Consider the following 15,543-nt stretch of genomic DNA (forward strand, 5'->3'; position numbering starts at 1 on the left):
CAGAGTATTGAGCTTGTTCTCCTTCAGCGGTATCCTTGTAAAGGTTCCAGGAATTTCTGTTTCGATCATCCATAAGAGGATTAGGAAAGACTTATGTTTTACATGCAGTGAATACATTGATTAATGTACATTGATAATGAATAGTATGTTTCAGTTTCGATCTAAACAGCAGAAGCAAAGTGGTATTGATCAAAATAATTTGTATTTTGTGAATGTTGGATTTACAATTTAGTTAGTATGTAACTATGTATTTTGTGTACTGTTGCTGAAGAATAAAGCTTCCCAGAAATACCAGTTTCCATATGAGGTTTATGAGTTGACAGGTTTACGTGACAAAACAATATTTTCCTTAATTCTCTGTGGCAGCACACATATGACAAAAATACAGAGATAAAACATCACTTACACACCTAACACCGTGTCCTAACCTTGTGTAATGTGACAAAGTGCCTGGTTTTATCGCATACTTTGCATCTGGTTAGTGCCTGCACAAAAAAGCTCCCTGTGTTACTTGGGATGTCAAACAAAGACTAAAAAAATATGAAACTTTCCAACACATCCAAAGTCACTTGAACGCACATCACATCGTAATTACTTCTGAACTTGTAAGTAGGAACTTCCCAGGAGGACTTGACGGCAGCATTAAATCATGAAGACTGGTCATAAGGTTTATAGACATGGCTGCTAGCCACTTGTACGCCATCCAAATCACGTCCCAGGTTTGTACCAAAGGTCACAACTGAAGTGGAACAGGATGATGATTTTATAATATTGAGCAAGTGAGCATAAAAGTGTCTGTTTCATTAAACTTGAAGAGGAATGTCATTTTGGAAAGTCATCTTCATCAAGCTCTAATGCACAGCATTACTGTCTGAATGAAATCGTCTATAGCTTACAACATGGCAGACGAAATCAATAATGGTGGGTCAAACCAAACATAATTAAATAAGAATGCTAAGCAGTACTCTTTGTGTCCCTGCATATCCATCATCGCCAAAATGAAGTATTTTTTGGCAGATTCCAGTAAACAAAAGTTGAGACGATTGAGTTCTATTTTATGTGTCCTAACCAGGAGCGACATGACAAGATTCTAGCAACAAGCAATTTTTCTGTCATAAAATTAAAATGCTGCATGACGCAAGAAAATAAATCCGCCAATCAGAACAGTGTCTGGACGAGTTCTCTTAGCTTGTGTGCTCTCTCACACCCACAACGCACTGCACAGCTGAAAATCATTACTTAGAACACATACATTGCATTTTCTCGAATTGGGTGATGCTCTTCCCTACGGCATCTCTTTTATGGTTTTCCTTGTGTAACTTTGTGCAAAAAAAAATAAAAAATGCTGATTTTCTTTTGCTGTTGGAGAACAAAAAAATAACATTTGCTGTGGTCTCCCATTCACCACTATAGAAATGTAAACCTGCTACAGTTTACTTCCTCGTTCCAAACCTGTAAATGTGAAAAGGGTCCATTTTGTCAAATCAGTTTTCGATGGGGACGGGGCTACCCAGCACAACGGCGCAGAAATTTTAACCAAGCAACTGACAAAAAGTGCCACTCGTCACTGCTGGTTAATAAAAGAAACTCATATTAACATTGGAGACATAGCTTTTACATTTAAATGTATGCATTTGGCTGAAGCGTTTAGTCAAATTGACTGACAGTCTGAAATAGGGCTGGGCGAAAGGACGGTGTTTTCGGATATCAACAATATCTTACAAAGATCCCAATGACGACTGTGACACTCAGTTGACAGGCGATGATCGACAATATCGGGAAATGGCAAAACCATTGATCTGGGAAATCGCCAAATATATTAAACAGTAGCCCAGGGTGTGAAACTAGCACCCACCAAATGCAACGAGGCTGAATCCAGTTTGCTAGCTCCTCATCCAAATGTATTTCATGCGCGAGTAATTTTGCTCATCTACCCACAACAGGCAGGCAACCTGTATGACGTCTCGGAGTGACACATGACAAGAAATGCTGTTAGACACAAAGACATGCACTTGAAGAAACACACTTTATTATATTTTTAAGAACAGACAAAAGAAAAGCTGTCAGTGCCTGTGTCTGATTCATTGTTTGTTCAGAGGCGTGCAGTGCGAGCCTGTCTTGTGGAACAAGTGCATGTAAAGAGTTTTCACTCTTTTTTTCTGTTTCATTTGTCTGAAAACTGTTTGCAAGAATAATGTAGTCTATGAGAATGCTGCAAATGATCATCTCAGGAGGTGCTGTGAGTTTAGTTAACTTTATTTCCACGGAGAAGTTCGTGGTTAACATGCATTGTGAACGCAGCTCTGCAGGTTCAGTAATATATTTCTTAGTATTAAAGAAACAAAGACGAAAGTGATTAAATCATAAAATAGTACAAGACACGTTCACCTTGAACCTAAAATTGAGTTCTATTTTCTTTTCTTTATGCAGCATTAACTGTATTACCAAAACGCAATGCAAACACAAATTCGATTAGAATACACATTTGGCAGCATTATTTTGGGAACACAAGGGAATTTATTAGGCTTTATTATTATGAATATTATTATCTTTACATTTATGATTGTCTTTAGTTCTTTATTTGTAGGATATTAGTAATTTTCCACTTGTTGTTGTTGACGGATGCTTGTGAGATGGCAAACTGAGCCGTTGGAGATGGTAAATGTTTGGATTTGGGGAGGTAGTTAAATAAGATTTTTTGATCACTTCGTTATTTTAATTGCTTTTTTTGTTTAAAGTGCAATTTGAATTTTGAAATGTCTTTTGTTAAAGTTTTGTCATGTTTCAATAAATGAATTTCATTTTTAAAGCAAACTCAATAAAGCAAAAATATTCACCGACCCTCAGCAGGGGGGTTGACAATATAATCGTATATCACAATATTTTTAAGGCTATTATTGCTAAAATATTTTTTACATATCACCCAGCATAATTTGTATGGTCATGAAGTTTTGTTTTTTTCGTGTAAACAGTAAGTCTAGGTGCAAAATGGTTTAGCGAAATTGCTCACATAAAGCACTAATGGGCTGGATCAAGTGCAATTTAATTCTGTGGTTCATCTCCAGTTATTGCACTGTCAGCGTCCTACTATATAGTCAATTCCCTGTCAAGCATCAGTGATATAAACAAAGACAGCACATTCACAAGAAGGTAGTAATGTAAATGGACTGTATGCAGTAAATTAGAAGAACAGAAATATGGACTTGCATTTTTTTGTGTAACTGCCTCCTTGTTGAATGTCAGGCATAGTTGTATAACAGTGACATGCTCCTTTTATTCACATGGAAAATGTGGCTCCCGGCAGGATTTGAATGTAGGCTCTATTAAATTATAAAGAATGTAAGTGTTATTAATTATAATGATCAAGTGCCACACAAATCATGGCTAGTATTAACAGTGACTGTTGGGGGCCTGGGTAGCTCAGTGGTAAAAGACGCTGGCTACCACCCCTGGAGTTCGCTAGTTTGAATCCCAGGGTGTGCTGAGTGACTCCAGCCAGGTCTCCTAAGCAAACAAATTGGCCCGGTTGCTAGGGAGGGTAGAGTCACATGGGGCAACCTCCTCGTGGTTGCTATAATGTGGTTCGTTCTCGGTGGGGTGCGTGGTGAGTTGAGCATGGATGCCGCAGTGGATGGTGTGAAGCCTCCACACGCGCTATGTCTCCATGGCAACGTGTTCAACAAGCCACGTGATAAGATGCGGAGGCAGCCAGGATTCGTCCTCCACCACCCAGATTGAGGCGAATCACTACGCAACCAGGAGGACTTAAAAGCGCATTGGGAACTAGGCATTCCAAATTGGGTGAAAAAGGGGAACCCCCCCCAAACTGGGTGAAAAAGGGGACTTTGCACTGAGATTAGACATCCTACTCAGATATCTTAGCGCAATGACCCATTTCTCAGGAAATTAGCAAATTGTGCTTTGCAGCACTTCAGTTGTGTACGGTTGTTGCGCTGCGCCTAACACGGTCATGAAAATAGAGCCCAAAATCTCAACCTCAGAATGTGACGTGAACGTGTTAACGTGAACTTTCAGAAGCAAGATGCCGATTTCCCATACGATCATGTAGACCAGTATAGCTACAGGAACAGGAAGCATTTATCACTTGTTGTTTTATCGTGTTGGGCCTAGTTAGGACACATTGTTAAGAAAATTATAATCATGCACATGTTTTTAGTGTCCCTGACAAAAACCCATTTCCAGCACTTGACACTGTACTCACACAAACAACACATGACTGAAAGATTGTGATGTTAGTTTAAAGGTCTCTAAGAAAGACAGAGAGAGTCTGTGTGCTCGATTTAACAGTACCACGTCGTTGATGGAAATAAAGATAAAACTAACATCATGAGGCATCAGGAGAGTCATGCACTTATTTATTTTAGAGGGCACAAGTTGCAGTTTTGCCTTACTTGATGCATTAGGTCTACATTTGTTACTGTAGCTCAACTGGTAGATCATAGCACTAGCAATGCCTAGATTATGGGTTCGAATCCCAGGGAACACAACAAATTTATAAAATGTATACACTGACTGTACTAAGTCGCTTTGGATAAAAGTGTCTGCCTTAAAAGCATAAATGTAAATGTACTACGTGAGATAAGATTTAGAGGAAAGAAATAAACATCTTTAAAAAACTTCTCATCATAAGTGTAAAGGAGCATTCACATGACAGTGATTTGAAGTGAAAAAGCGACCTAAAGTCATACATTTTCAATGAGGGTTGGTGATTTTTGGCATCATGGGCGACAGAACCTGTTGTCAATGCGACAAAGCTGAGCAGAGCTCAGCTTTATGCTAATGAGCAGTGACATGATGCAGCGACTACAAATGGGAATGCAGACAGAAATCCACCATTTACTCTTATCTTGCTCCCTATGTCATGATTCAGTATATCATGAACACGAATTCAGGCACTGGCAAGGGTGTTGATAAAATCCCATCATAATATATAATATTTCTTAATAAACCAAGCAAAATTGCTACTGAACTTGACAACCAGTGATCGCCATGCATTTTCGTTGTATTGAAAAGAGCAGCTTCGACATTGCTGCATGACTGATTCCTCCTTGTGTTCCACCAGAAAAAAAGTAATATGGAGCGACACGAGGGTGGGTACACGATGACAAAATTTTCAGCAAATGAGCAGCGAAAGTGCGTATCGTTTGGATCAAATTTAGAAATATGATTTCTGACATTTTTTTTTTTTTTGCATTCAAAATTCACGTTTGAATGGGCACATCACTTCTGTGTGGCATATACAATCTCCCTTGCATTCAAAATCCACGTTTGAATGGACATGTCACTTCTGTGTGGCATATACAATCTCCCTCAACTGCCGGCCTCATTAAAACGCTCCGCCTGAGGTTCAAAAGTCGAGGCGAGTCAGCTCCTTTCAGACTGACTGTGATAATTACGCTGAGGAGCTTCATGTAGGATGAAGTGTTTACCCATCCAATCATATCGCTTGGGCTATATTTAGAGCCAAATACACAGAAGCCAACCCTTCACTGTGCACATCATGTCACATTTGGTCCATTTAAGTGATTTGTTGTCACGACACGCGTCGCTCCGAGGCACAAAAAGTATTTTAGCATTCACCCGATATTACGTACTGTCAGGGCCCCGACACAATGACAAGAAATATAACGGCTTACTTTCCAATATGAGTTGCCGGACGACACAAGAAATCCTGAGAGAAAAGAGCTTCTTTGACAGCAGCTGTAAATAAACCAGGAATGGTGGATCTTATAAAGACTAGGATTACATTTTCAGCTAATGGATATGTTTGTGGCAGAGCTTACCAGGATAATGTAATACAAAGTGTTGCACTGTAAAATATAGATTTTTCTTGATAATGTTTTTACCAAATCCATCTAACTATCACTTATCAGTCATAAATGATCCTTGAGGTCAACATGAAATAGACGCTACCCATTTTACGTCCATAATGTGATATCTGTTTCCAGGGCCACTTCTGAGCATATGGGGGCCCTAAGCGAAATCCTACTTTTTTGATTGCGAAAAACCCTTTGAGCATGCATGTACCACATCTAGCTATAAACGCTCTCCTTGCAGTTACATTCTCCCTTCTCTCTTTGGCCACAAGGGGGCCCACATAACTGTCTAATTAATCCATAACAGCTACAAGAGTCTTACTCGCACCTTTTAGTATATTTAAAAATGAATATATACAGTGTGTGTGTGTGTGTGTGTGTGTGTGTATATATATATATATATATATATATATATATATATATATATATATATATATATATAAACACTTTGCTTTGCAGAGCCCCCTGGTGGCTCGGGGGCCCTAAGCGGCCTCTTATAGCTAGAAATGGCTCTGTGTATTTCTGGGTGATGCAGAATATTCAATGGAAAAATATGAAGGTGAGTATATGATGGCAAACTACAACTTTAATGTTAACGGACATGATAATACAGTGTTAACTATTGGCAAAGAAAGGCTGCATTACCTACAAAAATAGCCTTAAACTATGGTTAAATACCAATTTAGCAATTTTATTTTAATTATTTTTGTCTTAAATGATAACAGCCAAAAAGGAGAGTAGTTTCAGAGGCGGAATCTGGTGTTGTGACATTTTGATGAAAGGATTCTGATACAGTCATTTATTTTCTTTAGACAAGTGCACCTATCATGCACAATAAGACCAGGAATGTGTTTTATGAAAGCAAATAGGGTTTATTTTGATGTCGCATTGACCATTGAAAACGGTCTCAAGTCTTGGGAACCTGGGAATGTGGCAACGGCACACAACAGGAAAAGCCAACTTGACCAAATCTATATTTACAAGATAAGGCTCTCATTCCATGAGAGTCTATCTTCCAGATCACCTTAGGCTGCGGCCAAGCCTGAGACACAGCAAGAGTTCAGAGACAGCAGGCCAATTTCTCGATTCAATGCTTTTAGTCATCTGCCTCTGAAAGGCAAACATTCAACCTAATTCTGCAGTGATACAATAAACATGAAAAATATTCTGCCGCAAGAAAGACACAACAATCTTCTACTCCAACATGAGCAGCATAATTTCAAAACAAGCCACTTTACATAACAAGCTTAAGTGGAGGGGCTTGAAAACACACACAGAGACAGCATGCAGACAGAAACCTTTGGGGAAAGCTTACCTTTTAGAAGGCGTGGGTGTGCCTGAAGAAATGAGTATGGTATCATTCATGCTGGTGGCTACTGGACTCAGCTGACTGCAAAATCACAGAGTTCAGGTCAAACACAGCCACAAATCTACGATTGCCACTCTACAGGGTTCCCACACCTCTGGACCAATAAATATCCAGGACTTTTCCAGTCATTCATGGTTTCTGGATAAGGGTTTTTTATTATAGTGAACTATAGTCATAGTGAACTAGAGAAAAAAAAAAAAAAACTTTTACTACAGAAATTTCCATGATTCACTGCAAGTCTCAACTCATTCTTTTTTTGTCTTGTTTTCCAGTAAAAAATATCTAACATCCTTAAAACAAGGTACATTTACTTGAGAAACAAAATGACATATGAAGTCTTTTTCCAGAGAAATCTAACAAAAATTTGTGAAGTTATGCTTACAACACTAAGTAAACACTATTTGCTAATGGGGTAAGAAAAATAAACTTGTTTTCCCTTTGAATTAAGTTTTTCTTACCCCATTGGCAAATTGTTTTATCTTGTTTCATGTATAAACATCACACAACTGTGCTACAAGATCATACAAGAAATCGACAAGCTACTTCCAAATGTTCATGTACCCTGAGATCAGCCCCATTCTGCCAAATTGCAATAAAGTGCCATCCAACATCATTTTTGCATCAGTTCAAACATATTTACTGTTCCCTCTATCACTACTGGTAGAATGTTGCACAAGCATTCTCAGAGACATGGGTTCTGGTCAGGGCATGGCCAGAAGGGTGGCATGGGTTGGCAGCTGCCACCCTACAAATTAGCTTTGGCACACCATCTGCCACCCCAACTCGGACCCCGCTCGCATACAGGAGATGGTATGCAACGGCTTAACCCGTCTGTTTCGCGCATGGTCCATGACAATGTCCCACCAAGCATATTGTTGTTTCAGAGCGCAGTAATCATGTTGAAAACATGAGTGGAGGGGAAAATTACTAATCCTACTATGGCAAAGATTCAACTCTAATATTAATGTGGTCGTAGTTGGTATGTTAAAATAGTTTAGCCAGATCATTTTGATTTTACTTAGTGCTATGACTTGTTGTACCTCACGTATAATTTCAAACAACTGTAGTAGGACTGAGTCGCATGGACTGATGTGACAAATTATGTTGATGTGTTGTCATTCAAATCTGTAAATCAAAAAGTTGTGCAATTTCACAAAGCCTTCATTATAATGCATGGTTAGAGAAATGAATTGAATGAAGTCCATACCTGCCTGCTCTATTGATTACGCTGCATTTGATTAAATTAGCCAAATCATACATTTTCAATTATGCACTCAACAATAGCAGACAAGAGGCTGATGAATTGATGAAAATTATTATGCCATTCTTGAGATTGTTGCAGTGCTTTCGCTCATCTGTATTCTATATTAATTACTGTATATTCAATTATTAAATGATTATCTCTCCTTCTCACTTCAAAAAGTGTGCTGAACTCCATTATCGCGTCAGTCTAAAAGTTATTTTCTAACAGAAAGGCACAGAAATGGCAATTAATATATACAGTTGTGCTCAAAATTTTGCATACCCTGGCAGAAATTGTGAAATTTGACACAAGGTGACACACACAGGTTTAAATGGCAATTAAAGGTTAATTTCCCACACCTGTGGCTTTTAAAATTGCAATTAGTGTCTGTGTATAAATAGTCAATGAGTTTGTTAGCTCTCATGTGGATGCACTTAGCAGGCTAGATACTGAGCCATGGGGAGCAGAAAAGAACTGTCAAAAGACCTGCATAACAAGGTAATGGAACTTTATAAAGATGGAAAAGAATATAAAAAGATATCCAAAGCCCAGTCAGTACTGTTCAATCACTTATTAAGAAGTGAAAATTTGGGGATCTCTTGATACCAAACCAAGGTCAGGTAGACCAAGAAAGATTTCAGCCACAACTGCCAGAAGAATTGTTCAGGATACAAAGAAAAACCCACAGGTAACCTCAGGAGAAATACAGGCTGCTCTGGAAAAAGACGGTGTGGTTGTTTCAAGGAGCACAATACGACGATACTTGAACAAAAATGAGCTGCATGGTCGAGTTGCCCGAAAGAAGCCAATACCACAAAAAGCCCGATTACAATATGCATGACAACACCTTGACATGCCTCACAGCTTCTGGCACACTGTAATTTGGAGTGACAAGATCAAAATCTATGGTCACAACCATAAGCGCTATGTTTGGAGAGGGGTCAACAAGTCCTATAGTGAAAAGAATACCATCCCCACTGTGAAGCATGGTGGTGGCTCACTGATGTTTTGGGGGTGTGTGAGCTCTAAAGGCACGGGGAATCTTGTGAAAATTGATGGCAAGATGAATGCAGCATGTTATCAGAAAATACTGGCAGACAATTTGCATTCTTCTGCACGAAAGCTGCGCATGAGATGCTCTTAGACTTTCCAGCATGACAATGACCCTAAGCACAAGACCAAGTTGACCCTCCAGTGGTTACAGCAGAAAAAGGTGAAGGTTCTGGAGTGGCCATCACAGTCTCCTGACCTTAATATCATTGAGCCACTCTGGGGAGATCTCAAACGTGTGGTTCATGCAAGACGACCAAAGACTTTGCATGACCTGGAGGCATTTTGCCAAGACGAATGGGCAGCTATACCACCTGCATGAATTTGGAGCCTCATAGACAACTATTACAAAAGACTGCACGCTGTCATTGATGCTAAAGGGGGCAATACACAGTATTAAGAACTAAGGGTATGCAGACTTTTGAACAGGGGTCAGTTCATTTTTTTCTTTGTTGCCATGTTTTGTTTTATGATTGTGCCATTCTGTTATAACCTACAGTTGAAAATGAATCCCATTAGAAATAAAAGAAATATGTTTTGCCTGCTCACTCATGTTTTCTTTAAAAATGGTACATATATTACAAATTCTCCAAGGGTATGCAAACTTTTGAGCACAACTGTATATAATTAATGATGTAATATAGTTAATTTCAGCGAAAAATAAGGCATTTACATAGGCATGTACTTGTATAATCTACTGTTAATACTGTATGACCACTAACGTACCTGTGCATGAGCACAAAAAAACAAAAACACGTATGCATGCTTTTCAGTTGGCATTTGTGTAAGAATCCCGATTTGTTCCTCACTTTAAATGTTGGATAAAATCCATGGAATTTAGGATTTAATACCACATACAAGCAGGCACTATAATCAAATTGTCTGGCTCTACTATTCAAACACCAACGATGACCACATTTCCTATCATGTATGTCTAAGAAGATGAACAAGCCAATGAAAGTATGTTATATGCGGAGCTAAATGTGTCGCTCCACCCATAATGTACTTTCATTGGCTTGTTCTTCGATATTTGACTAAGCCAATGAGAGTATACTATGGGCAGAGTGACACGTGTAGCTCTGCCCCATATGTAGCCCCGCCTCATTCTGTGGGCTGCAGCCAGGTCCTTCTCCATAAACTGGCCAATAAGACTTCTAGCTTCGGCCACCAAGGGCAGTGGAATTTCGGTAAGCACGGACCAAATTCTGCAGCAGAACTCCCCGAATTCACATTGTGATCAGTCTGAATTTAGTTAGCTTTCTTCACAAAATTTCTCTGTCTTTTGCAAATATCTTATGGAATTCTACTTCTCAAGTAAATGTATCTTTTTGTAAAGATGTTTATATATTTTTTTTGTCATTGCTTTAACATGACATTTTACATTTTATTTTTTGTCATGACTTTCCAGGCATGGAAATCGCTATTTTAAAATTCCCTAATATTTCCAGGTTTACTCTGACTCTCTGATTTCTCTAAAAGATATCAATAGCAAAGACAGCAACCACTCTAAGACTTAACGACATTTTAAAGTATACCATTTGAATGTCTGTTAAACTTCCTCATCATAATTGTCTTAGAAACACTGACATTTTAATTTAATGCTGTTTGCCCAAACGTAATTAAGTTAACAAGAAGACAAAAGGAGTGTGGAGGAATTCTATTTAAAGCTGGAGAAATCGGAGAGGGTAAAGTGAAGGGGAGGGGGTGACATTGCAGAAGGTAATCTGTGTGAATAAACAACGCCACAGGATACATCTGAACCTGATGCCCACCAGTCCTGATGTAGACACACAACATGAGCTCCACTGTCTGTCTCTCTGTCTATGGTTTTCTATGTCTTCCATTTCATTTCATTAGGGTTTTTTTTTCAATCCGCTTCAAAATATTGATGATATTAAGTTTTCGCAAGCACTGGTAAGCTTTCAAAACATCCCTCTACTAACATTCATCTCTTATTTTTTACTCTCCATATATTAGTTAATGGTTCTTTTATCTTTTACAGTTGCAGGAAAAAAGTATTTGAACCCTATAGACAATACATACCTAAATATCTTTTATATTTCAATTGTTTATCCTATACTGAAAAAAGTGGTAACCTGCAATTGCTAGCTCAAGGATCTATTTGTACTCAATCTAACCCATACAAAATTATTTTGTTGGTGTAACCTAATTTGTCAGGTTGATTTAGTCAGATTACATTACATTTTTGGCTTGAATAAAACCAGTTAATTTAGATGTTACCAAATTAAGCACATTTTAGGTTACCTGACAAAATATTTTTACAGTGCTGAAAGCAATGAGATTAAATGGAGAACAAATAGAGAGTTCTGCTTACGCCTCCTGATCCTCAGATTTCTCTCCTGAGAAAAAGACCCCTGTAATCTCACGTGTCTCCTATCGAGTTTCAGAAGACATCTCAACAATGTCACAAACTGTGCTCAGATTTACCAAGTCACCACATTCTGCAATCAAAACAGGTTTCAATATGAAGGCAAACACTGCTCATCAAATTCTTTCAAGACCAAATCATCTGAGCTACGCTATACACATTTTATAGCTCTATACTCTTACTGCATGTCAACAGTTGTCTCATTTTCGGCTCTGACGAACACCTCCAATCTCCTCTCATTGACTGAACTCCAGTTAGCTTCTGGAAAAGTCATTAGCCTATGGATTCACATACTTTTTCCACCCTGCACAGTGAATTTTAACATCATGTGTTCAGTAAAGACATGAAAATGCATCATAGTTTGCATGTTATATGTACAAGAAGACTGTGTTTGTCTACTGCAGTGAATTAGTCGAAGATCAGATTAAACTAAACAATCAATTCAAGCCAAAATCTAAAGGATTATCATACTTTTACTTGCAACTGTATCTACCTCTTTCTCCCTGGAGCGCAGTTTTTGTCTAATGCAATCCAAAATTACAAATTGCAGTTTCTTCAAATAAAGGAAGCATCCAATAGGACATCAATTCCAAGTTCCCGAGTCTGAGAAACAGCGAGCAGTTGCTCAGAGGGTCAGCGCATTTGCATAGACGTCCTGATGTTAATGTTCCCCCGGGCTGCCAGCGGCATGTCACACGACTCGTGAAACCCTGCCTTATCACAATCCGAGCAGTGGTATCTTTTGGGGACCTTGAATTAAATAGTTGACAGTATCTACAAATCTGAAAATAGTTGTCGATCTAACACATGGCAAAATCTCAACAACATGCTTACACTTGAAGACATTTACTGCACATTAAAAACACAAACATTCTTTGTAGAGAAAAAGCAAAGGCACTTCAATTTAATGCAATCACTCACTCACCACCTGCAGGGTTAAGGGTACCCGTCCGTCAAGCACTGAGACAAAAGCAGCAATGCTCTGTCCAGCTGCCTGTCCTGTTCTCCACTCAACTGAAAGAGCATCTCAATGCACAACACTGCTGCTGTCTCCAAGGAAACCTGACAGTCACATGGCATGGTGACGTTCCAGACACACTCTTCTCTCCTCTTCTACCTCTCTCTCTCTCTCTCTTTCTTCCAGCCTCCCGACTTTACCCAGCCTCGTCTACCTTGTAGACGCACATACTTTCACCCGCCCAGAATAGATGCTTTACTCCTCCCTAAGAATACCCCTATCTTTGTTTCCAGCCCTGCACATAACAAATAATGCCCTCTTCTGCAGCAGAGAGCCAGCTTTAGAACACAATATCTATACAGAATGTAACCCACACAGAAACAACAGTCTTATTATATAGAGTATAGGGATGTTTCAAAATCGACTAGTTGGTTGTCTGAACGACTAGTTGAATAGTCGGTCTTAAGGAAGCCCTGTTTAATTATGCTGGTTTAGAGTAACTAGTCAGAAGTGTTTCTTGGGGACACAGTGGGCCAAAAAAAGTGCTTGGATACTTACTGTAAGCCACAATTAAAAATATATGCATGTCATTGTGTTAAGATAACAAATTATCGCAGCAATAGTATTTATTTTGAAAAAAGACAGCACAAGCACAGTTTTCAAGCAAAACATTTAACATCAGGCTGATCTCAAAGTGAAATCGAAAACAGTAGGTTGACTTTTCTTTAGCTAAAATCTGTCTGTGCTTACTGAAATATGTGAGCTCCATTTTCCGGGTGTAATGTCCACAGAGGGGCGCCAAAAGCGAGTTGTGAAGCGAGTTGTTTTGAGCTGTGTAGGCTGTATTACAGTGAAGAGGAATGCAGATTTTATAAACTTTACCCCCCAACCCAAACCCATGTTAGAGGGAAAAATACAACCTCTGAATCGCGCTCGTCACTGATTACGCGAACGTGATTTCCTCCTGGATTCAACATGATATCCAAACCTGGGTCTCCCACGCTGCTGACGCGACGCGCATTTGGTCATGCCACAGGTGAATGTAATCATACTGGATCCCATGCAAACATGACTGAAAGGAGATGGTGCTTGTCAGTGAGTCGGCATAACGTGGCTGATCCTAGGGTACCAGAGGTAACGAAAACAATATGCTAATGTCCTGTGTGATTATGTTTTTCACATTTGTTGGGTTTGAAATGATAAAAACACTGATTTACTGCTCCAAATAAAGACAAAAAGTATTTTAACACTTTCTGGTTGTCATATGTTAATGTATCATTTCCATAGTTAATGGATGAACTACTCCTGGTTAGTCTGCTAGGACACCTGTGTAAATTTAAGATTGAGAACTGATTTCATACATTATCTAAACTGACCAGTTGGTTAAAGGTCACTGCAAAAAGGAAAGAAAAGCGCAAGCCTCATTTGTGTTCAGATGTCACTCGGTTTGATATTTTGATATCTAATTCAAAGACATTCAGACATTTTATTAGTGTGGCTTAAGTGTCTAAATAATTTTGGGGTCACTGTATATACAGTGGGTAACAGATATTCAACAACTTCACAAAACTAGCAGTACTCACCAAAAATAGAGACTTGTGGATTATGCATAATAACAGGAACATTTCCCACAGCAGGCAATGAAATTTATTGAATATGGTGAATTTGTTACAAAAGCAGTGCTTTGACGGCAGTAGAGGCAGTGCAATAAAAAGGATGGATTTAGAGATGTAACAGACTGTCAGCATGCTAAAACCCTGTCCCCGAAGCTGTCTCTAAATTCATCAACTTTAAAACACAACCACACACACAAAAAAAGATGAATAAAATGAATCTGTAAAGAATATAAAAGAAGAATCTTGTAGCCTGCAATCGCTATTTTTACCTGATTTAACTCTAAAAATCTCAGGGTTTTTTTGTGTAACCTAATGAATCCAGGTTAATTCAGTAACATTAAAATAATATTTTTAGTTGAATAAAACCAGTTAATTTAAATGTAACCACATAAAGCACATGGTTTCAATGTAGATAAATTAATCAAGCTTACTAATCAATTAGATGGCATTTGGACGACTAGTCAACCAAACTGGAGGGGGTAGGGGAGAGAGTTAATAAAATATGCATAAAATATGCATTCCTTTTGACTGTATTACATCGTATACAACTAAATTACAACTCGCTTTTGGCGCCACCCTGTGGACATTTCATCCGGAAGCTGGAGCCCACACGTGGTCAAACATTTAACAACACTTCTGAGTGGTTCGCATTTCAGTAAGCACACACCGATTTCAGCAGACGAACTTCCAATTTACTGTTGCTGAATTCACAGTGAGATCAGTCTGAGTATTCACAGCTGAGCTGATATTCAATACAACAGCACGACTGAGGTGTGAACTTGCATTTTAGACATAATATAGCCAGTTAATTTGTTCTTTTTTGCTCCACTAACAAACATTTTTTGAAATAAAACCAAAGCAGGATCACACATTGCAGGTCGGCAAGCAACACAAAGACTGACACCCTGTCTGAAACATCACAAACACAGAAAAGCGAGTGATTGTTATATTAAATATCAGTACTTGAAAACTTGGAACGCAGCTTGACCAACTAACTAACTTTTGTATCATGGGTAGTATGCAATTATTGCAACCCAGATTTATCAGATTTATGGGTTGTTTGGGTGAACTTTAATTGCTT

At 38.7% G+C, this 15,543-nt stretch overlaps 1 protein-coding gene across 8 annotated transcripts in view; it reads right to left on the reverse strand.

Annotated features, from left to right (window-relative positions):
- LOC127411321 (dystrobrevin beta-like) overlaps nt 1-15,543 on the reverse strand; it is a 59,507-nt gene that overhangs the window by 15,174 nt on the left and 28,790 nt on the right. For 6 of the 8 annotated variants that reach the window (XR_007892250.1, XM_051646821.1, XM_051646820.1 and 3 more), the window contains one exon: nt 7,153-7,227. The exons of the other annotated variants lie outside the window; for them this stretch is intronic. Coding sequence is in view for 5 of the 6 variants with exons in the window: in XM_051646821.1 (XP_051502781.1) it covers nt 7,153-7,227 (75 nt within the window). In the remaining variant the exon portion in view is untranslated. The remainder of the gene's footprint in view (nt 1-7,152; nt 7,228-15,543) is intronic. 8 annotated transcript variants of the gene reach the window in all.

The sequence above is a fragment of the Myxocyprinus asiaticus genome, chromosome 20, assembly GCF_019703515.2.
Source record: "Myxocyprinus asiaticus isolate MX2 ecotype Aquarium Trade chromosome 20, UBuf_Myxa_2, whole genome shotgun sequence".
NCBI classification, from domain to species: Eukaryota; Metazoa; Chordata; class Actinopteri; order Cypriniformes; family Catostomidae; genus Myxocyprinus; species Myxocyprinus asiaticus.